Consider the following 22,752-nt stretch of genomic DNA (forward strand, 5'->3'; position numbering starts at 1 on the left):
AACTTAAATACACAAGTACAGAGCATTCTTTACTTTTATTAATTATCTCTTGTTAAATTTTAGAGCTGAACGACAAAGGAATGAAGCACTATATAATGCTGAAGAGCTAAGTAAAGCTTTCCAACATTATAAAGAAAAAGTGGCTGAAAAACTGGAAAAGGTAAGAGGCAGTTGTGCAAATTCAGTGTTTTGTATTACCATCCACATTCTGAAAATATAGACATAAATAGAATATCTTTATTTATGGTTAAAGTGGGGAGTAATTTTTATGATCTCATTCATAATAAAATCATTGAAATAAAGAATTTATAATTATTAGTTAAGTATAATATTTACCATCTTCTTATAATGAGCAGAAACTTTCTTATCCAAAGAAGGAAAAGAGTGGAGACAAGGAACAAAATGTAGAGAAAAATGGGGTGAGTGAGCAGTTTGGAGCTATAGAAGTAAAAGCAGGAAATTTGTTCCTATCACCTCAGTGAAAATGAAGGCAGAGTAGTTTATGTAGCCTTTAATTGGTCTCCTTAGACATAGCACCCTGAGAGAGGCTCACTTCTGCCTCTCAGAGGGAAGGTTCCTTGAATAGGTTCTACATAGTAATATAGTGGCTTAATTACATTCATTGAATATCTTCAAGTAATACCACATGATAATAAACCTGTTTGGAGGGAGGCCACATGTTGGACATTAAGATAAATTCTTTATATCCTTAATTAATATAAATTCTTTATATCCTTAATTAATATTTACAAATTCTGTTCGAAGTAAGGTAGGATAGAAGAAATATTAAAAATAAGAAAAATTTAAGATCCCATTAGATACTGACGTCTTAAGTGTGAATTAATAAGATCACTGTTTTGAAAGCCTTGGAAAAGGTCCCTGTGGGAAAGAAATATTGTAGAAAGGATTTTTAATAAGGTAATCTGGAGTGGGAGGTAGAAAACTTAGTAGGGGGAATATCCTCCTAGAGAGGGAGGACTTTATAGAGGAAAGAGAGGAAAATGTAAGAGATGATTTTTTTCATACTTCTTAGGATTATCAATTTCAAACTGCTCAGCAGAGCCCTATAGTTAGATAGATATAACAAAGGAAGTGGGGCAGATCTGTCCAGTCCTCCATTCCCACTGCTCAAACCTGGATGCTTGACTTTTATCTGTTTTAAATTTGGGGCTGTGATTTCCTTGGGAGTACTCTGTGGCTAAAATTTCAAAAATTACTTCTCTGGAACATTTGCACTAAAGTTAGCCTTTAGTAACTTGATGGAGCATCTCTACATGAGTTGCTTGCCTTGTCCACATAAGAGCAGAACAATTCTGCTTTCAGGTAATCATGCTGTTGTTCCTTTCTTGTAGGCTCTTAACCATTTCTGGACAGGTGGTAGCATTCCCCCCTCCCTGTTCTTTGTTGCTGAAAGTTCACTTTGCTCCTTTCACTACAAGGCTGGGGACTTAAACTTGTGGAGTACTTACTCCACTCTCCTGCTTATTTCCGAAATCACTACATTTTAACTTGAAATACCTGAAACTTATGACCACATTAGTGCATCCACTTAAAACAAATTATTGTTTTAGGTTCAAGCTGAAGAAGCAATATTAGAGAAAAATCTAATTAACTGTGAAAAAGAAAATAAAAGGCTACAGGAAAAGTGTGGTCTATATAAAAGTGAACTTGAAATTCTGAAAGAGAAATTAAGGTACAGTATCCTATTGTAAATAAAGGATTTTTGTGTGGAAATAGAGAAAAAACTGAAACATTTAAAAATAGAATATTTTGAATTCTGTAATTATGGCCTTAAATAATGTAGAAAGATAGGCATCCATGACTGAAATTGTTTTCTACTTGTAAATTTAGGATTTTAAATGAATAAAACATGTGTTGATGTTAATATACTTGTAAATATAGAGTAATATGATCAACATATTTGCTTTGAATATATTTAGAAAAAATTAACACAGATGTAGTGTCCTTGTAGTGTGACCACATTAGCTAGTAAAATATGTATTCTTCAAATCATGAAGCATCACCTAGTCTAACCTTCTCATTTCAGAGATGTTAAAAATGTGAAAAAGGGAACTGATGAAATACAATAACAGTTCTAAACAGTAGATTGTTCTAATGTTTGACATGTTTTTATAGGTATATACATATATATTTTAAAATGCTGCATAGTAATCTGTTAATGGTTAATTAGACTTTATCTTTTAGAGTTGTGGCTAATAAATAGTTCGTGATTTTTTTCCTTATACTATCTAAAACTTTCTTGATGCTGCAAAATATTGTGTCAGGATTTTGGAGCTAACTCTCCTGTCGTACACTTTTTAAAAGGGAGCAGAAATACCTCCAAGATAGTGGGATTATTCTGCTCAACTACTTACTGTGAGACACTGGGCAAGTTTCATAACCTTTCCTTGCCTTGTTTTCCTCCATCTGTAAGCAGGGAGTAACAATAGTGCTAGCCACATAAAGTTGTGAGTGCCTAGCATGCAGAAGGTAGGCACTCAGTAAATGTGAGCAAGTATTATTTCAGAATTAAACTTTAAAATATTTAAAAAGTGAGATTAACTAAATATTATTGAAATGAATGTATGTTTTATTTTCATTTTTATGCTTTTTTCTTCATAGGCAGTTACAAGAAGAAAATAATAATGGAAAAGAAAAATTAAGGATCATGGCAGTGAAAAATTCAGAAGTCATGGCACAACTAACTGAATCTAGACAAAGTATTCTTAAGCTAGAGAGTGAGTTAGAGGATAAAGACGAAATACTTAGAGAAAAATTTTCTCTGATGAATGAAAACCGAGAATTAAAAGTTCGTATTGTAACACAGAATGAGAGACTGGATTTGTGTCAGCAAGAAATAGAAAGTTCAAGGGTGGAACTGAGAAGTTTGGAAAAAATTATGTCCCAGTTGCCAGTAAGTATGTGTGACAAGGAAAATTTTACCCAAGTGCTTTATAAGAGATCATAATTTTGTTGTTGCTTTATTACCTTCTATTTTTTTCCTCACGTGTCTGCTTTCAGTCATCAGTTCTTTTCTATCTAATCCTTTTTTCTGAACTTACCTTTCCATCCTTTCTCAATCTCTCAGATGCCATGTATAAGAATGGCACAGAATTTTTTAAAACAACAGTTTTAAAGGAACATTTATATACCACAGCGTTCACCCATTTTAAGTGTACTGTTCAATGATTTTTAGTAAATTTACAAGTTCTGGAACAATCACCACAATCCAGTTTTCAAACACTTCTATCCCCCAAAGGTCCCTTGTGCCCATTTATAATTAGTCCCTGTACCCATCCCCACTCCTAGGGAATCACTAATCTACTTTCTGCCTATGGAGATTTGTCTTTTCTGGACATTTCATATAAATGAATTGTACAGTATGTGGTCTTACATTTTCTTAATGTTTTTGAGGCTCTTTCATTGTGATATATATCAGTATTTCATTTCTTTCTATTGTTTAATATTATTCCTTTGTATGGATATGCCGCATTTTATTTATTCATTCACCAATAGATGGACATTTGGGTTGTTTCCACTTTTGAACTATTATGAATGATGCTGTTATGAACATTTGCTTACAAGTCTCTGTCCACACATTTCTCTTGAGTAGATACCTAGAAGTAGAATTGCCGAGTCATGTGGAAAATTTATGCCAAACTTTTGCAAAGTGGCTGTACCATTTTACATTCTCACCAGCAAAATATGAGGATTTGTTTCTCTACATCTTAGCCAACAATTGTTATTGTCTGTCTTTTTGATTATAGCCATCTTAATGAGTATTAACTGGTATCACATTGTGGTTTTAATTTCCATTTCCCTGTTGACCATGTTGAGCAACTTTTCATATACTATTAGAATGGTACAGAATATTAAATTGTTTTTATGGTAGCATCTGGCCACCTTTTCTCTATGAGTTATATATATGACCATATTTATAAGTGAGATTAGGAAGAAAGTAAGTATACTTGTGTCAGAAATTTGTTATTCATAGGTGCAAAGTAAAGGTGAAGTCAGGAGAAAGGTATAAGATAAATGTGTCATGATTGGTTTCACATATGGATGGATGGTAGACTTTTACCAATTTTAAACTGTCATGGAATTATGAAGCTGAAAGGGACCTTAGTAATCATCTAATTCAGTATTATCATTTTATTGAATTGGTGAAGAAGTGTACCCAAGGAAGTAAATAATTTGTCCAGCTAGCTAGTGGCAGAGTTTAAACCAGAACATACCATTCTTGGTTCCCATCCCCCTGCAGTATCTACTTTCCTGGGATGCTGATTATTTGCTTAGATTGTTTTTTTTAATTAAAAAATTTTTTTTGGCCACGTGGCATGTGGGATCTTTGTTCCCAGACCAGGGATCAAACCCACGCCCCCTACAGTGGAAATGTGGAGTCTTAACCACTGGATCACCAGGGAAGCCCCTGTTTGCTTAGATTTTTAATGTACTGTTTGCTTTTGAAATTTGATAATAATCAAATGCAGGTAGCATTCACTTAAAATTGATACTTCCTTTGACTCAGTATCAAGAATTACTTGATATGTGATTCTGAAAGTGGTGTGATAATATATGCTTGATCCCATATAACGTGGTTTGGAAATGTGAATTTGTCTATTTCTAAAAAGTGTGATTTTGTTATAGTTTGAAGGTAGTAGTCATTAAGTACTTACCTTGCCCCTTTTCACAACTAATTTTTAAAATTATTATTCAAAACATACAGAATGCATACAGAGACCAATATAGCACATTTGCTAAATCTGGGAAACATATCGTGATATCTACTTCAGACATTTTTAGAATAAAAATTTATAGGGAAATAAAGCCTCATTATGTACTTCATTAGATCCCCATTCTCTCCCTCTCTCCTCAGAGGTAGCCACTATTTTGAAATTCATATGTATCCTTCTTGCCCATATTTTAAATATTGCCACATACAGATGTATCTGGAAAAAAAATATATAGTTCAGTGCATTTTTGAAAGTACGATATGTGCCTCTGTTGTTTTTCCCTCAGTGTCATGTGATGTCTCCATAATGATTTATATAATGCAGATTTATTTTAACTATTGTAGTTTTCCCATTATGTTAATATTTCATACTGAATTTATGCATTCTGTTGATGGCTGTTAGATTGTTTCTATTAAATTCACACAATTTTTCAAACTTACATGAAAAATAATTGTATCGGACTTCCCTGGTGGCACAGTGGTTAAGAATCTGCCTGCCAGTGCAGGGGACACAGGTTTGATCCCTGGCCCGGGAAGATCCCACATGCCGTGGAGCAACTAAGCCTGTGCGCCACAACTACTGAGCCTGGGCTCTAGAGCCCGCGAGCCACAACTGCTGAGCCCACACACCACAACTACTGAAACCTATGTGCCTAGAGCCTGTGTTCCGCAACAAGAGAAGCCACCACAATGAGAAGCCCACTCACCTCAACAAAGAGTAGCCCCTGCTCAATACAACTAGAGAAAGCCCACGCGCAGCAATGAAGACCCAACGCAGCCATAAATAAATAAATTGTATCATAGATATTGTAAGTTTATATATGTTTGTTTTTAAACTTGCAGTTAAAAAGAGAAATGTTTGGTTTTAAATCATCTCTGTCTAAGCACCAGATGAGTATTTTGTCAAACAAGGAAGACAGTTACATTGGCTGCTGTGAGACAAATAAAATGGTGATTTCGGAATTGAGGTACGGTTTTCAGATGCTGAAGTTTTAGCACATACAATGTGTTTTAAAAATTGGTAATTAAGATCTTTAGTTGAGAAGTTGAGAAATATACAGAAAAGTCTAGAGAGTATTATAACAAATATCCATATTTCCACAACTAAGAGCTGATTATTCTTAACATTTTTTGATATTTTTTTCAAATCTGTTTCTTTAAATAAAAAATAAAACATTACAGGGTAGATAATGCCCTTTGATCCTTAACACTAGTCCCATTCTCCTCCTAAGTTATCTACCATCATGAGATGGGTATCTATCCTTCAATTCATTTGTGTTTGCTTATACTCACACATATAAATATACTGTTTTTATATGGTTTGTAATTTTGCCTTTTCACTCAGCATCATTTTTAAAATTCATCGATGTCGAGGTAGGTAGGTATAATGGTTGATCAATGGATGGATTAGTGTGGTTAGTTTAGTTTTAATAGCTGTGTAAGAGTCTCTCCTACAACTACATCACAATTTATCTGTTCCTTTGTCGATAGTTGCCTTATTTCTAGTTTTCGTCTATTACAAATAGTGCTGCAAAGTACATACTTACACATGTTTCCTGTACAATATGCGAGAGTTTCTCTAGCAGATATTTCTAAAAGTAAAATTGCTGGGTCATAGGGTGTATACTATCAAGTTTCTAAAGTAGCTGAACCAGTTTACAGTGTAATCAGTTGTATATAAGACTTTCTGTATCTTGGCCAATAGTTGACTAATATCAGAGTTTAAAATTTTTTTTAATTAAAATTATTTTAATTTGAAAGGGGAAAATGGTATGTGATATTTTTATAGAATCTTTCTAATAATTTTTGGTTTATTTTCTTTTGTGCCAGGATTAAGCTTGCAATGAAAGAGGCAGAAATTCAAAAGCTTCAGGCAAACCTGACTGCTAATCAATTATCTCACAATCTTATTGCTTCTAATGACAACCAAGAAAGTGGCAAATTAAATAGTTTAGAAACAGAACCTGTAAAACTAGGAGGTAATCAAGTAGGTAAGTATATTATATTCAATTCTTATTATAAATTGTAATCAGAGTTCTTTATGATAGTTTTTTAAAGAAACAGATTATCAACTGGTTACTGTTATCAAACATACTTGATAATCTGTTATTGCTACTTATGTGTTGATAAGACGGTAAAAATTATTTCAAAATTCTTGAACTTTGCATCATTCTTTAAAAATATATTTTGGAAGTAAAATTTACTTACAATAAGATGCATCCATTTAAAATAAAAATTCAATGCATTTTGTCAGATTTTTTTTTAAAATAAATTTATTTTATTTATTTATTTTTGGCTGCCTTGGGTCTTCGTTACTGCGCACGGGCTTTCTCTAGCTGCGGTGAGTGGGGACTACTTCGTTGTGGTGCATGGTCTTCTCATTGCGGTGGCTTATCTTGTTGCAGAGCATGGGCTCTAGGCTCACGGGCTTCAGTAGTTGTGGCATGCAGGCTCAGTAGTTGTGGCTCAGGGGCTCTAGAGTGCAGGCTCAGTAGTTGTGGCGCATGGGCTTAGTTGCTCCGCGGCATGTGGGATCTTTCCGGACCAGGGCTCGAACCCATGTCCCCTGCATTGACAGGTGGATTCTTAACCGCTGCACCACCAGGGAAGTCCAGATGTTTAGTTTTTTCATATGGTTATACCCTTGTTACCATCACCACAATCAAGACATACAGTGGTCCCTGCCTATCCTCCCAGGATATATTCCAAGACCCCCGGTGGATGCCTGAAGCTGCAGATAGTATGAAACCCTATGTACTACTATGTTTTTCCCTATACGTACATGCCTGTGATGAAGTTTAATTTGTAACTTAGGCACAATAAGAGATTAACAACAACAATAATAAAATAGAACAATTATAACAGTATACTATAATAAAAGTTATGTGAATGTGGCCTCTCTCTCCCTCAAAATATCTTATTGTACAAATTTAATACCTTTTCCATCTTCACACATTGTGGCTATAACTTTTGCAGTTTGACGTGTGATAGCAAAACTAGCACAAATTTCTTTTTTCTTTACAATTTCATGGATTGAAGAGTCTTACTGTAGATCTTAGCATCCTCAGCATACAACTTTTTTTCTTATTAAGTCTAGTACTTTCACCTTTTCACTTAAAGGGAGCATGTTACAGCTTCTTTTATATTTGAATTGCTAGCATCACTACTCTTGCACTTTGGGACCATTATTAAGTAAAATAAGGATTACTTGAACACATGCACTGCGATACTGCAACAGTTGATTTGATAACCTAGTTGGCCACTAAGTGTCTAACGGGTTGGATACATGGACAAAGGGATTATTATTCACATCCTAGGCAGGACGGAGCTGGATGGCAAGGGACAGTGTGAGACTTCATCACACTACTGAGAATGGCACACAGTATATAACTTATGAATTGTTTATTTCTGGAATTTTCCATTTATTATTTTCGAGCCTCAGTTGACAGCAGGTAACTGAAATGTGTAATGAGTTGACTTACATATGTTATGATTTCCACAGTAAATTTGGTTAACGTCGTCATCTCATTTACATACCAAAAAAAAAGGAAAAAAGTTTTAAGATCTACTCTCTTAAATTTCAAATATACTATACAAGAGTGTAACTTATTATCATCATGTTGTACATTATGGATCCACTTTTACTTTTAATATACTTAGTTATTAGCCAATAATTAACATGAAGAAACCACCGTGTAGAAGAAAACTTGCCGTATTTGTAATAATAGCAAATCACTTGAATACCTTATATATGATTATCTAGGTTATTAGATAGTCTTTTTAAGACTCTTTAGGTTTTGTTTATTTGTTTGTTTGTTGCTTTTAAACATTTGAATATTGCCCTTTCTTTCTTCCTTTCTTTTTCTTTCTTTATCATTAAAGTATAATTGACCTACAACACTGTTAGTTCCAGGTACACAACATAAAGATTCGACATTACAAAATCACCACAATAAGTCTAGTTACCATCTGCCACCATACAATGTTATTACAATATTATTGACTGTATTCCCCATACTGTACCTTTCATCCCCATGACTCATTTATTTTGTAACTGAAAGTTTGTGCCTCTTAATCTCTCTCACCTATTTTATTTATCTCCTCCTTCCCCTTCCCCAACTACAACCACCAGTTTGTTCTCTGTATCTATGAGTCTGTTTCTGTTTTGTTATGTTTCTTCATTTGTTTTGTTTTTTTAGATTCCATATATAAATGAAATCATACAGTATTTGTCTTTGTCTAGCTTATTTCACTTAGCATAATACCATCTAGATCAATCAGTGTTGTTGCAAATGGCAGGATTTCATTCTATTTCATGGCTGACTAATATTCTATTGTATAAATACATTTTACATATACATCTTCTTTATCCATTTATCAATTGATGGGCACTTAGGTTGCTACCATATTTTGGCTATTGTAAATAATGCTGCAGTGAACATGGGAGTGCAGATATCTTTTCTAATTAGTATTTTGTTTTCTTCAGAAAACTACCCAGAAGTGGAATTGCTGGGTCATATGGTAGTTCTGTTTTTAATTTTTGAGAAACTCCCATACTGTTTTCCACAGTAGCTGTACCAGTTTACATTCCTGCTAGCAGGGCACCAAGGTTCCGTTTTCTCCACATTGTTGTCAACCCTTGTTATTTCTTGTCTTTTTGATAATAGCCTTTCTAACAGGTGTGAGGTGATATCTCATTGTGGTTTTGATTAGATTTCCATGATGATTAGTGTTGTTAAGCACCTTTGCATGTACCTTGTTGGCCATTGGTGTCTTCTCTGGAAACATGTCTATTCAGATCCTTTTCCCTTTTTTTTTTTGCTGTTGAGTTATATGAATTTTTAAATATATTTTGAATATTAACCTCTTATCAGATACATGATTTACAAATATTTTCTCCCATTCCATAGGTTGACTTTTCATTTTATTGATGGTTTCTTTTGCTGTACAGGAGATTTTTAGTTTGATATAGTCCCACACATTTGTTTTTGCTTTTGGTGTAAAATCCAAAAAAAAAAAATCTTTGCTAAGACTGATGTCTAATAGCTTACAGTCTGTTTTTTTTTTTTTTTTTTCCCTAGGAGTTTTATGGCTTGAGGTCTTATGTTCATGTCTTTAATCCATTTTAAATTAATTTTTGTGTATGGTGTAAGGTAATGGTCCAGTTTCATTTTTTTGTATGTTGCTGTCCAGTTTTCCTGACATCATTTATTGAAGAGACTATCATTTTCCCATGGAATATTCTTCACTCCTTTGTTGTAAATTAATTGACCATATATACATATATTTATTTATGGTCTTTCTATTTTGTTCCATTGATCTATGTGTCTGTTTTTATGCCAGTACCATACATTTTTTGATTACTATAACTTTGTAATATAGTTTGAAACCAGGCAGTGTAATGCCTCCAGTTTTGTTCTTCTTTCTCTTTTGTGGTTCCATATAAATATTTAGGATTGTTTGTTAATTTCTGTGAAAAATGCCATTGGAATTTTCATAGGGGTTGAATTGAATCAGTAGGTCACTTTGGGTAGTATGGACAGTTTTACAATGTTAATTCTTCTAATCCATGAGGATGAAATGTCTTTCCATTTATTTGTGTCTTCAGTTTCTTTCATCAATGTCTTGTAGTTTTCAGTGTACAGATCTTTTACCTACTTGGTTATATTTATTCCTAAGTATTTTATTCTTTTTGACTCAATTGTAAATGGGGTTGTTCTCTAAATTTCTCTGTTTTTTTAAATTTGTTAATTGTTTATTTATCAAGAAAAACTATTCCTTAGCCCAGATATTCATAGTTCATAGTTTCATAGTTCAGGAACACAGGTAAGTGACAAACTTCTGTGGAACTCAACCCAAAGAAATTCTTTATATCCCAAAATCACTTTGCACTCTGAAAGATACCAACCTTCCTCATCTCTTCGAAATGTTTTATGGAATCATAATTTCTGTAGAAATCTGCATATGCCTTCTTTCTTGGTTCAGCCACAGCAAACTTACAGAAAGTTGCAACTCCTAGGGAGACAATGAGAGCTCCAACAATATGAAATCACAGGCGCTTGGCCAGAAGGCCACACATCTGAGGTTTTGTCAAAGAACTGGAAGGCAGGGTAGTTTTTCTTGATAGCTCAACAACGACGTCCTTCCAGACTGATGGAGTAAATTTCTTTCTGATAGTTTATAGTTTACTCAGAATTAAGATTTTTTCCACTTGAAGTGAAATGTAGAAACTTTACAAGATTATAGGTCTCTTTACCATCCGTATTTTATATTGTAATTGTCCAATGTATTACACCAGCATACATTGAAAACCTCACTAGACAATGCTATTTTTTTCTTTGAACTGTCATAATCTGATAGTTAATCACTGCAGCTTTTTGTTGATTAGTGTTTGCCTGGTAAAACTTTTTCCATCCTTTTAAACCTGTATCTTTATATATAAGTGAGTTTCTAATAGAAAGCATATAATTGGTTCTTGCTTTAATAACCAGTCATTTTTACTCTTTTATTGGAACGTTTAGGTTACTTACATTTAATGTAATTATCGATCTTTTGGGGTTTAAATCTACCATCTTGGTATTTGTTTGCTTTCTATTCTATTGGCCTTTGTTCATCTTTCTTGCCTTCTTTTGAATGAATTATAGTATTCCATTTTTTTAATGTCCTCGATTGAGTAATTAATTATACCTCTTTTTTTTTTTAGTGGTTGCCCTAGTGGTTAACATATGCATCTTTAACTTATCATGCTGTATCTTCAAGGACAATGGGCTGCCAGTAGCAGAAATGACAGCAGAGAAAATTAGATATCTAAGTAATTAGAGGGAATACAGAAGAGAATGATGGGATCAGCAGAGGGAATTCTAGTTATTAGAGGTAGTGATAGCATATATCATATATTCTCTAACATCACAGAAGAATAGAGACAATGATAGATTACTTAGAAATTGAATTATTAGGGGTATGGAGAGTTGATGGGAAATGGCTACTTATGCAGTCCTTGAAGGCATAGTACATCTGTACTTGTTTCCACATCTGTGTATTCTCAGTCAGTCATCTACATTATGCATCTACTTTATTTATTTTTTAAAATTAATTTATTTATGGCTGCATTGGATCTTCGTTGCTGTGCGTGAGCTTTCTCTAGTTGTGTTGAGCGGGGTCTACTCTTCGTTGCGGTGCGCGGGCTTCTCATTGCAGTGGCTCCTCTTGTTGCAGAGCACGGGCTCTAGGTGCGTGGGCTTCAGTAGTTGCAGCATGTGGGCTCAGTAGTTGTGGCTCGTGGGCTCTAGAGCACAGGCTCAGTAGTTGTGGCGCATGGGCTTAGTTGCTCCACGGCATGTGGGATCTTCCCGGACCAGGGATCGAACCTCTGTTCCCTGCATTAGCAGTTGGATTCTTATCCACTGCGCCACCAGGGAAGCCCCTATGCATCTACTTTAAAACACTCCTGAAAGCTTGTTTACCTTTGAGTGGGCATAGGTGTGTACATTTATAATGGAGAAAAGGTGTATTCAAACAACTACCTCTGATAACCTTCAGTGTTTTTAAAAAGCATTACTGAGTTCTCATCAGCTCGTTTGGAATAAGAAGGATTCTCTGTTTTTGGCTTTTGAACCTACATCTATGTACAATAGCAAATATTGTTAACGATCTCAAGTTATCCAAATAAATTTATGATAAACTTTGGTTTAAGGAGACAGGACAATGTTTGTGTGTTTTGGGGTTTTTTTTTCAAACAATGATTTATATCCAAACAATGGAATTTTTAAAGATGGAGACGGGCTCTTTGTGGAAAAAAGAAAAGTGAGTGAGTCAGAAGACCTTATTCCTACTTTGTTATGTATTTAATAATAGGAAGTACCTTGCTTACCATGTTCCTTCATTATATTTTCCTTAATGTATGTTTTATTCTCCATCCACTTTAGTATTCTTTAGATCAGAAACTAAACTTATGATTAAATCTTTCAACATTGAAATGGGTTTTTATTCTTTAAGTTTTATACAGAACAATTTTCCTTTTATGTTTATTAACAGAAAGTATAAAAGTTCAAAATCAACATACTGTGAACAAGCAATATGAAAGAGAAAGGCAAAGACTTGCTTCTGGAATAGAAGAATTACGTGATAAGTTGATGCAGATAGAAGCTGAGAATTCTGATTTGAAGGTTAACATGGCCCACAGAACTAGTCAGTTTCAGCTGATTCAAGAGGAGCTGCTAGAGAAAGCTTCAAACTCTAGCAAACTTGAAAGTGAAGTAAGCTTGAATTAGCTATTTATATGTACTGGATTTTGAGAGAAGAAAAAAGTGTTGTAGGGTTTTTGTAAAACTTGTATGTTAAAGTCCAGATTTATACACTAAAAAAAAATTAATGGTACCACATGAGTTATAACTTCTTTTAAAATTATATTTGGAAACTTCTGGGTTTTAACATATGTTAAAAGTAGGAAAATACTGTAGTGGCTAAATTTGGTGAAACAAATTGTACTGCATTCTATTATTTCTTCCAAGTATAAGTTAATATGGCTAATACATATTTACAAGTAAAAAATTTGGATTATGTAATTGGAAGAAAAAAGGGGTAGTAATAGAGGATTTCAAATTTTAGCAAACAGTAGAACCACCTGGAAAGCCTGTTAAACATGCACGTTTTGGGTCCTATTCCAGTGATTCTGATTTAGTACTTATGGAGTAATGCAAAGGAATCTGCATTTTTAAACAATTATATGTGAATCTGATGCAGATATCTTATGGATTACATTCTGAAAAGGGGATGAAATATGTTTTATGAATATCTGATCTTCATTTCCACTGAGGACAGAACAGGATGCCTTATTAGGTAATTGCGGACCAGGTCCACGTGTGTATATGCTATACTCACCCTTCAAACCAGAGGCTGCAGCTCTCTGAGGGTACTTTTTAAATGTCTGATTTTTCATCTTAAAGTCTGTAGCCAAGACTAGGGAAAAGACCTGTGGTATAGGAACTTAAATAAGTAATGGAAAGGAGATTTAGTCAGTCTATAACTATAGCCATCAGCTTACTTAGAAAATTTCCAAGTACTGAGATGAATAACTTTTTAAAAATTAAAATATTAGCACAGTCTTGTTGAAAATACAAAAAGGGACAAAGAAGAAAATAAAACATTGATAGTTCTACCACAAGAAATTACTACTGTTAACATTTTATTGTACTAATTTCGGTCTTTAATAGCTACTTTTACGAAATGGGTTCGGGGCAACCCTATTTGAACATAGGGGTCTGAAATAAATACTTATGTATTACACAGATGGAATAAGCTATGTCATATTTCTAGTCTTCCTTTCACTGTTTTTCTTCTGAATTGTCACTTATTTTTTAAAAATAATTTTTTATTTATTTCAATGTGTTTTCAGATGACAAAGAAATGTTCTCAACTTTTAACTCTAGAGAAGCAGCTAGAAGAAAAAATAGTTGCTTATTCCTCTATTGCTGCAAAAAATGCGGAACTAGAACAGGAACTTATGGTAAAAATTACCTTTTTTTTGCTACAGATTTACTGTGGCTTTAAGGAACTTAATTTGTAACAGCATGTTTGTTTTAGTATCATTATTCTAAAATGTACCATGTAGGAAAATATAAATTCTACCAAACTCTTCAGATTGTTCAATTTTTATTTGTATATTTTAAAGTTATATATTTTTAAGTTAATATGGCAAGTTGTTATCTAAAGTTCCTCATTTTTATTTTAGTAGAATTGAAGGAAATGGTAGTAGTTCTTTGATATGCTTTGCAACATTTTTAAACAATCTTATCATTTTGATACAATTTAAAAAATAACCACTTTCTCTTTTTTATAAATATTTAAATATTTTTGAAGTTGACATATTAACTACTATGATTCTTTGAAGACTAGAGTATGATAAATTTTATGCTTTACTAATGTACTTTTATGTAAAACTCGTTCTTAATTATGTTCTTTTAAAGTTTTTTTATATTTCTAGGAAAAGAATGAAAAGATTAGAAGTCTAGAAACTAATATCAATACAGAGCATGAGAAAATTTGTTTAGCTTTTGAAAAGGCAAAGAAAATTCATCTTGACCAGCATAAAGAAATGGAAAAGCAGATTGAAAGAGTAAGATATTAATTATGTTTTTATAAGTAAATAATATATATTTAGAATATGAATGCTGAAAAGAACCTTAAACATTACTAGCCCAGCTTTCTTTATTTTAATAGATGAGGAAACAAAGACATAGAAAAGTTAGTGGCAAATACTATAATTAGAATCCCATTACTTCTGGATCATTTTACAATGCTCTCTCCTTTAGTACTCTTGCCATTTCAGTTTTGATCATTATTTTTTGACATTATCAAACTAAGAGTGATTCTGTAGACTCTTTTCCACTAGAGATATCATTTGCTTGAAGATTGGTTAAGAGGAGACGCTCTCTTGATCTTGGGTTAAAAGTGAAGAGTAAAAAAAAAAAAAAAAAGTGAAGGAGAAACTGTGAGACCAGAAGCACAAGACCAAATAAAAAATAGATAGTTTGGATGGGTTTAATAGCAGAATGTAACTAACACACAAATATAAGCTTCAAATGTAGAACAATAGAAATTATTCAGTCTGAGTAATAGAGAGAAAAAAAGATTTGGAAAAAAAGTGAACAGAGCCTCAGAGACCTGTTGAACAATATCAGAAGGTCTAGCATTTATGTCATCAGAGTACCAGAGAAGAGGAGAATGAGACTGGTACAAAAAATATTTGAAGGAATAATGACTGAAAACTTTGCAAATTTGTGAAGGAAATAAATTTACAAATTCAACAAGCTTAAAGAGGATAAAATCTTGAAAGCAGCCAGAGATAAATAACACATTGTATATAGAGGAACAAAGATTAAAATTCACTGCAGATTTCTCATCAGAAAATCAAAAACTGTGAAGGTTAGAAGACCGAAGAACTGTTTTTTTTTTAAGTGCTGAAAGAGAAAAATTGTCAACCTAGAATTTTATGTCCAGCAATAATATTCTTTAGGATATATAAAGACATTCTTAGATTAAGGGCAATTTAGAGAACTTGTCATGAGCAGACTTGTTCTAAAATAAATGATAAAGAAAGTTCTTCAGGCAAAAGAGAAATAAGAGGGAAAATTTAAGCCTCAGGGATGAAGAGCAACAAAAACAGTAAATATTTGGTTACATACCATGGACTATATTTATTCTTTTAAGATCTTTGTAATATCTATGACTGTTGAAAGAAAGAATAGCATTGTCTAGTGAGGTTTTCATTGTATGTTCATGTAATACCTTGGATGATTACAGTATAAAATAAGAATGGTATAATCTTGTAAAGTTTGTACATTTCACTTCAGGTGAAAAAATCTAATTCTGAGTAAACTATGAAAATTTAAAAACAGTTGGTCCCCTTTATCCACAGATTATATGTTCCAAGATCCCAACTGGATTCCTGAAACTGTGGATAGTACCAAACCCAATAAATACTATGTTTTTTTCTATACATACATACATACCTATGATGAAGTTTAATTTATAAATTAGGCACAGTAAGAGAATATCCAAATGGCCAGCATCACTACTCTTGTACTCCGGGGCCATTGTTTAGTAAATTAAGGGTTACTTGTACACAAGCACTGCTGTACCATGACAGTCAGTCTGATAACTGAGATGGCTGCTAAGTGACTAATGGCAGGTAGCGTATACAGTGTGGATATGCTGGGCAAAGGGATGATTCACATCCTGGGCAGGAAAGAGTTTTCCTCAAGATTTAATCATGCTACTCAGAATGGCATGATATTTAAAACTTATGAATTGTTCATTTGTGGAATTTAATATTTTCATATTACAGTTGAGTGTGGGTAACTGAAACTGTAGAAAGAGAAACTACGGATAAGGGGGGACTACTGTATGTATATTATAATCCCTAGAACAACCACTAAAAAAACTATACAGATACAATAAAATGCTAACAAATAAAATATTATAGAATTCTGAAAATATTCATATATTTAAAAGAAGGCTGGAAAGGGGAAACAGAAATGAAAAATAGAGGAGACAAAGAGAAAACTAATAATAAAGGGGTATGTGCTTAAATTCAGGCATCTCAGATATTAATTTAGATGTAACTGTTGTAAACACACCAAATAAAAATTGAAATTGTGAGACTGAATTTAAAAAAACAAGACACAGATATACTCTCTTTAAGAAGTCCATGTTAAGTATAAAGATGTAGATAGGTTAAGTATAAAAGCATGGAAAAAGATGTACCAGGCAAACAATAATCAAAAGAAAGCTGGAGTGGCAATATAAATATCAAACAAAGTAGACTTTAGAACAAAGAAAATTACCGGGAATAAAATAGAAAATTATGTAGTGATAAAAGGCTCAATTCACCAAGAAGACATAACAGTCCTAAATGTGATATGTACCTAACAAAGTAATTTCAAAATACGTGAAGCAAAAGTGAAGAGGTCTGATAGGAGAAAGAAATTAATACAAAATTATAGTTAGAGATGTCAACACTACTCTTTTCTGTAATCGATAGAATAAGTAGATTAAAAAATCAGCAAGGATATAGAAGTCACCTGAACAACACTGTCAACGAGCTTTTTTTTTTTTTTCTCTTCTTAAAAAATTTTTGGCCGTGCTACGCGGCATGTGGGATCTTAGTTCCCCAACCAGGGATGGAACCCATGACCCCTGCAGTGGAAGTGCAGAGTCTTAACCACTGGACCAACAACAGAATATACATTCTTCTTCAGTACACCTGAAATATTCACCAAGATATACCATACCCTAGGTCATAAAATCAGCCTTATCAAATTTCAAGGAATTAAAACCGTGTATACAGTTGTTCCTTGGTATCCATGGATGATTGGTTCCAGGACCCACTGTAGAAGATCTGCAGATGCTCAAGTCCGATAGTGGGGCCTCCATATCTGCAGTTCCACATCAGTGGATTTAACCAACCACGTATCGTTTAGTACTGTATGTATTTATTGAAAAAAATCTGCATATAAATGCACCTGCACTGTTCAAACCCATGTTGTTCAAGGGTCAACTGTAGTATGTTTTCTGACCATAATGGAATTAAACTAGAAACCATTAACGGAAAGATATCTGGAAATTCCCCAAATATTTGGAAGCTAAACAACACACTTTTTTTTTAATATCTTTATTGGAGTATAATTGCTTTACAATGTTGTGTAAACAACACACTTTTAAATAATCCATGGATCAATGAATAAGTCTCAAGGGAAATTTAAAATATTTTAAACAATGAAAATGAAAACACAATATATCTGACTTTGTGGAATGCAGCTAGAGCAGTTCATAGAGCTTTATAGCATTAAATGCGTACATTAGAAGAAAATAAAGAAAAATCAGTAATGTGAACTTCCACATTAAGAAACTAGGAAAAGAAGAGCAAAATTAACCCGTAAGAAACAGAAAGATGGAGATAATAAAAAGCGTAATTGAAAGAAATTGGAATTTGAAAAGAGAATATTAGTAGAGAAAATCAGTCAAATCTAAAGCTGGTTCTTTGAAAAGATCAGTAAAATTTATAAACCTCTAGCCAGTCTGATGAAGTAAAAAAAAAGAGAGAGAGAAAACACAAATAACCTATATCAAGAGTGAGTAAGGGTGTATCATTAGAGACCTCACAGATATTAAAGTTTAATAAAGGAAAGGAGAGGTTTATCCTGAGAATGGAAGGCTGGTTCAACATTCAGAAAAAAAAAAAAATCATTGTAATCTACCATATTAGCGTACCAAAAACCAGAAAAACCTACATGATCATATCAATAGATGCAGAAAAAGCTTTTGGTAAAATTCAACATTCTCTCATGATAAAAACTCTTAGCCAACTAGAAATAGAAGGGAACTTCATGAACCTTATGAAGGGCATCTTTCAAAAAAATCCTATGGATAATATATCTTAATGGTGAAACACTTAATTCTTTCCTGTAAGATTGGGAGCAGAGCAAGAATATTTGCTGTCATCACTCCTATTTAACATCATACTAAAAAGCCCATTTCAATCAGGAGGAAACAAATAAAGCTATCCCTGTTTTCAGACATGATTGTCTATGTAGGAAATCCCAAAGAATCTACAAAAATACCTTAAAACTAATGAGTGAGCAAGGTCATAGGATGCAAGGTTAACATCCAGATCAGTTGTATTTCTATATATAGTTGACTCTTGAACAACACTGGTTTGAACTGTGTGGGTCCACTTATCCTTGCATTTTTTTCAGTTTGTGTAATACTACACAGTCTGCAGTTGGTTGAATTGGTGGATACAGAACTGCAGATATGGAGGGCAGATTGCAGTTATTCACAGATTTTTGACTTCAAGGAGGGGTTGGTGCCACTAACCCTCATGTTGTTCAAGGGTCAACTGTAGTAGCAATGAACAATTAGAAGCTAAAATTTTAAAAATACTGCTATTTACAAAGCTCCAAAGAGATAAGGCATAGATGTAAATAAAACAAAATATGTGGAATATCTGTATGCCGAAAACTACAAAATGTTAAAGAAAGACCTAAATAAAGGGAAAGAAATACCATTTCTGTGGATTGGAAGTCTCAATATATTTAGGATGTCAGTTCACCTTAAACAGATCTCTCGATTTAATGCATTTCCAATCAAAATCCCAGTAAAAATTTTTTTGTATACATAGATAGCTGATTTTGAATTTTGTAATGGAAAGGCAAAGAAACTAGAATAGCCAAAACAAGTTTGAAAAAGAACAAAGTTAATGGATTTATGCTACCGTATCTTAAGACTTACTATAAACCTATAGTAATCAAGACAGTGAGGTATTAACAAAATAATAGACACATAGATGAAAGGAACAAAATATAGGGTCTAGAAATAGACCTGGCAAATATGGTCAAATGATTTTTAGCAAAGGTACAAAACCAATTCAGAATGGAGAAAGAATAGTTTTTGAATGAGTAGTGTTGGAACAATTGGACATCCATATGCAAAAAGATGGAGCTGCAATATATACCTATATAAAAATTAATTCAAAGTGAATCATATATTTAAATATAAAATAAAAAGATATTAAAACTCAGAAGAAAACATAGGAGAAAATCTTCATGACCTTAGGTTAGGCAAGAGTTCTTAAATATAAAACCAAAACAATATAAGGGAAAAATTGATAAATTGGAATTCATCAAAATTAGAAATGTATGCTCTGTGAAAGACATTATTAAGAGAATGAAAAGACAAGCTATAAACTGGGAGAAAATATTTCTAAATCACATATCCAGCAAAGAACTTTTACCCAGCATATATAAAGAATTCTCAAAATTCATCAATAAGAAAGTAACCCAATTTTTTTAATGGACAAAGACTTGAATAGATACTTCATCAGAAAAGATATACAGATGGCAAATAAGCATATGAAAATATGGTGAACTTGATTCATCATTAGGGAAATGCAAATTAAATGCACAGTGAAATACTACTGCATTCTTGTTAGAATACTGAGAGAGAGAGGTAGGAAGGGAGGAAGGAAGATCTGACAATAGCAAATGCTACCCAGGTTGTGAAACAACTGGTTTTCTCATATATTGCTGGGGATAATGCAAAGTAGTAAAACTACTAAAACAACGTAACATCTTCTTATGCACTTCACATATGACCCAGCAGTCTTAGATACTTATTCTAGACAAATGAAAACTTATCTTTACACTAAAACCTACTACAAATGTTTATAGTAGGTTTATTCATAATTGCCAAAAACTGGAAACTACCCAGTGTCTTTCAATGAGTAAATGGGTAAACTACGGTACCTCAATACAATGGAATACTACTCAGTAATAACAAGGAATAATCTGTTGATTCAGGCGAAAACATGGGTACATCTACAAGGCTTTATGCTAATGGAAAGAAGCCAATTGCAAAATGTTGTATACAATTCTATTTCTTTGACATTCTCAATAAAGTCAAAAGCTATAGGATGAAGATCATTTTATTGGTTGCCAGGTGTTGGGGAGGGTGGAGAGCTGATTATAAAGCAAGTGTCCCCAACCCCCGGGCCACAGAATGGTACCTGTTAGGAACTGGGCCTCACAGCAGGAGGTGAGCGGCGGGTGAGCGAGCAAAGCTTCATTTGTATTTACAGCCACTCCCCATTGCTTGCATTACCACCTGAGCTCCACCTCCTGTCAGCATTATGGTGAATTGTATAATTATTGCATTATATATTACAATGTAATAATAATAGAAATAAAGTGCACAATAAATTTAATGCACTTGAATCATCCCGAAACCATCCCCCCCACCCCCATCCGTGGAAAAAGTGTCTTCCACGAAACCGGCCTGTGGTGCCAAAAAGGTTGGGGACTGCTGCTGTAAAAGATTAACATGAGGGATCTTGAGAGTGAAGGAATCATTCTGTATCCTGATTGTGATGGGAGTTTTATGAATCTATGCATGTATTAAAAAACCTCAGAATCATACACCCAAAAAATGAATGTAAATGAAGTTTTAAAAAGTCTCCCACCCTAGAATCATTGTTACAATCTTAGTTTATGTCTTTCAGACCAGTTTCTCTGCATCTTTGCACACTTACATGTTTATAGTACACATAGACACAGACACATGTAAACAATTTTTAATAGCTTCGTTTTACAGAATGGTTGCTATTTGACTTTTCTGTTTTTTAGGATTATAATTAATTTTCAGTAAACTTTATTGTAAGCTATTTTTTTCTTATTTTAGAATATTTTTTTATAATAGAGTCTCAAAAATGAAACTACTGACTCAGAAGATAAAAAATATTTTTCAGATGAGTTTATCCCTGATAAATTCTTCAAAGTTTAATTTGAAAATGGCAGAAATTCTAGGAAGATATTATATTTGATATCTCAAATACTGAACTGCTGCAGAGAATTGGCATGATAGGTCTGTCCAAGGGCCTCCCTGATAATTGATGGGTCAGCTTCTATGAAAATCTGTGGTTATAACATCATTTAGTCTTGTTTATGCATGAAATTAAATATATACTTTGTATGATATCTGTCTTATATTCATGTTTTAAGAAAAAATTCTAAAGTTATTTAATATTTTTCAAACTTTTTATTGTGGTTAGTATTATCAGTATTAGTGTTATTGATGTTATAATTTATGTTATCTTAACCATTTTTAAGTGTACAGTGGTATTAAATACATTAACATTGTTGTGCAACCATCACCACCATTTATCCTCATAATTCTCATCTTGTAGAACTGAATCTCTATACTCATTAGAGTACACAATAACTCCCTATTCTCCTCTCCCCCCAACTCTTGGCAATCACTGTTCTACTTTCTGTCTCTATGATTTTGCCTTCTCTAAGTACCTCATGTAAGTGAAATCATATAGTGTTTGTCTTTTTATTACTGGTTTGTTTCACTTAGCATAATGTTCTCAAGGTTCATCCATGTTGCAGCATATTGCAGAATTTCCTTCCTTTGTAAGGCTGAATAATATTCCATTGTATGTATATAGCACATTTTGCTTATCCATTCATCTATTGATGGCCACTTGGTTTGTTTCCACATTTTAGCTGTTGTGAATGATGCTGCTGTGATCATGCGGGTGTACAAATATCTCTTTGTGACCCTGCTTTAAATTATTTTGAGTATACATGCACAAGTGGAATTGCTGATAATATGGTAATTCTGTTTTTAATTTTTTGAGGACCCACCATACTGATTTCTACAGCAGCTATACCGTTTTACATTCCCACCAACAGCGCTCAAGTGTTCCAATTTCTCCACATCCTTGTAAACACTTGTTTTCTGGTTTTTAACAGTAGCCATCCTAATGAGTGTGAGGTGGTATCTCATTGTAGTTTTGATTTTCATTTCCCTAATGATCAGTGATGCTGAGAATCTTTTCATGTGCTTGTTGTCTAGTCATATATCTTCTTTGGAGAAATGTCTATTCATTTCCTTTACCCATTTTTTAATAGGGTTGTTTTTATGTAGTTACTGAGTTTTAGGACTTTTCCATATATTCTGGA

The 22,752-nt window shown here is 33.3% G+C and overlaps 1 protein-coding gene and 1 pseudogene across 8 annotated transcripts in view; one reads left to right on the forward strand and one right to left on the reverse strand.

The window, feature by feature from the left end:
- Nucleotides 1-22,752, forward strand: part of CCDC18 (coiled-coil domain containing 18) — a 115,751-nt gene that overhangs the window by 22,006 nt on the left and 70,993 nt on the right. For all 8 annotated transcript variants that reach the window (XM_068540329.1, XM_068540331.1, XM_068540334.1 and 5 more), the window contains 8 exons: nucleotides 64-160; nucleotides 1,572-1,693; nucleotides 2,623-2,914; nucleotides 5,576-5,700; nucleotides 6,563-6,723; nucleotides 12,767-12,987; nucleotides 14,127-14,237; nucleotides 14,715-14,846. In XM_068540329.1, the coding sequence (XP_068396430.1) occupies nucleotides 64-160; nucleotides 1,572-1,693; nucleotides 2,623-2,914; nucleotides 5,576-5,700; nucleotides 6,563-6,723; nucleotides 12,767-12,987; nucleotides 14,127-14,237; nucleotides 14,715-14,846 (1,261 nt within the window). The remainder of the gene's footprint in view (nucleotides 1-63; nucleotides 161-1,571; nucleotides 1,694-2,622; nucleotides 2,915-5,575; nucleotides 5,701-6,562; nucleotides 6,724-12,766; nucleotides 12,988-14,126; nucleotides 14,238-14,714; nucleotides 14,847-22,752) is intronic.
- On the reverse strand, nucleotides 10,562-16,327 carry LOC137762415 (cytochrome c oxidase subunit 6C-like; annotated as a pseudogene).

The sequence above is a fragment of the Eschrichtius robustus genome, chromosome 3, assembly GCF_028021215.1.
Source record: "Eschrichtius robustus isolate mEscRob2 chromosome 3, mEscRob2.pri, whole genome shotgun sequence".
Classification (NCBI taxonomy): Eukaryota; Metazoa; Chordata; class Mammalia; order Artiodactyla; family Eschrichtiidae; genus Eschrichtius; species Eschrichtius robustus.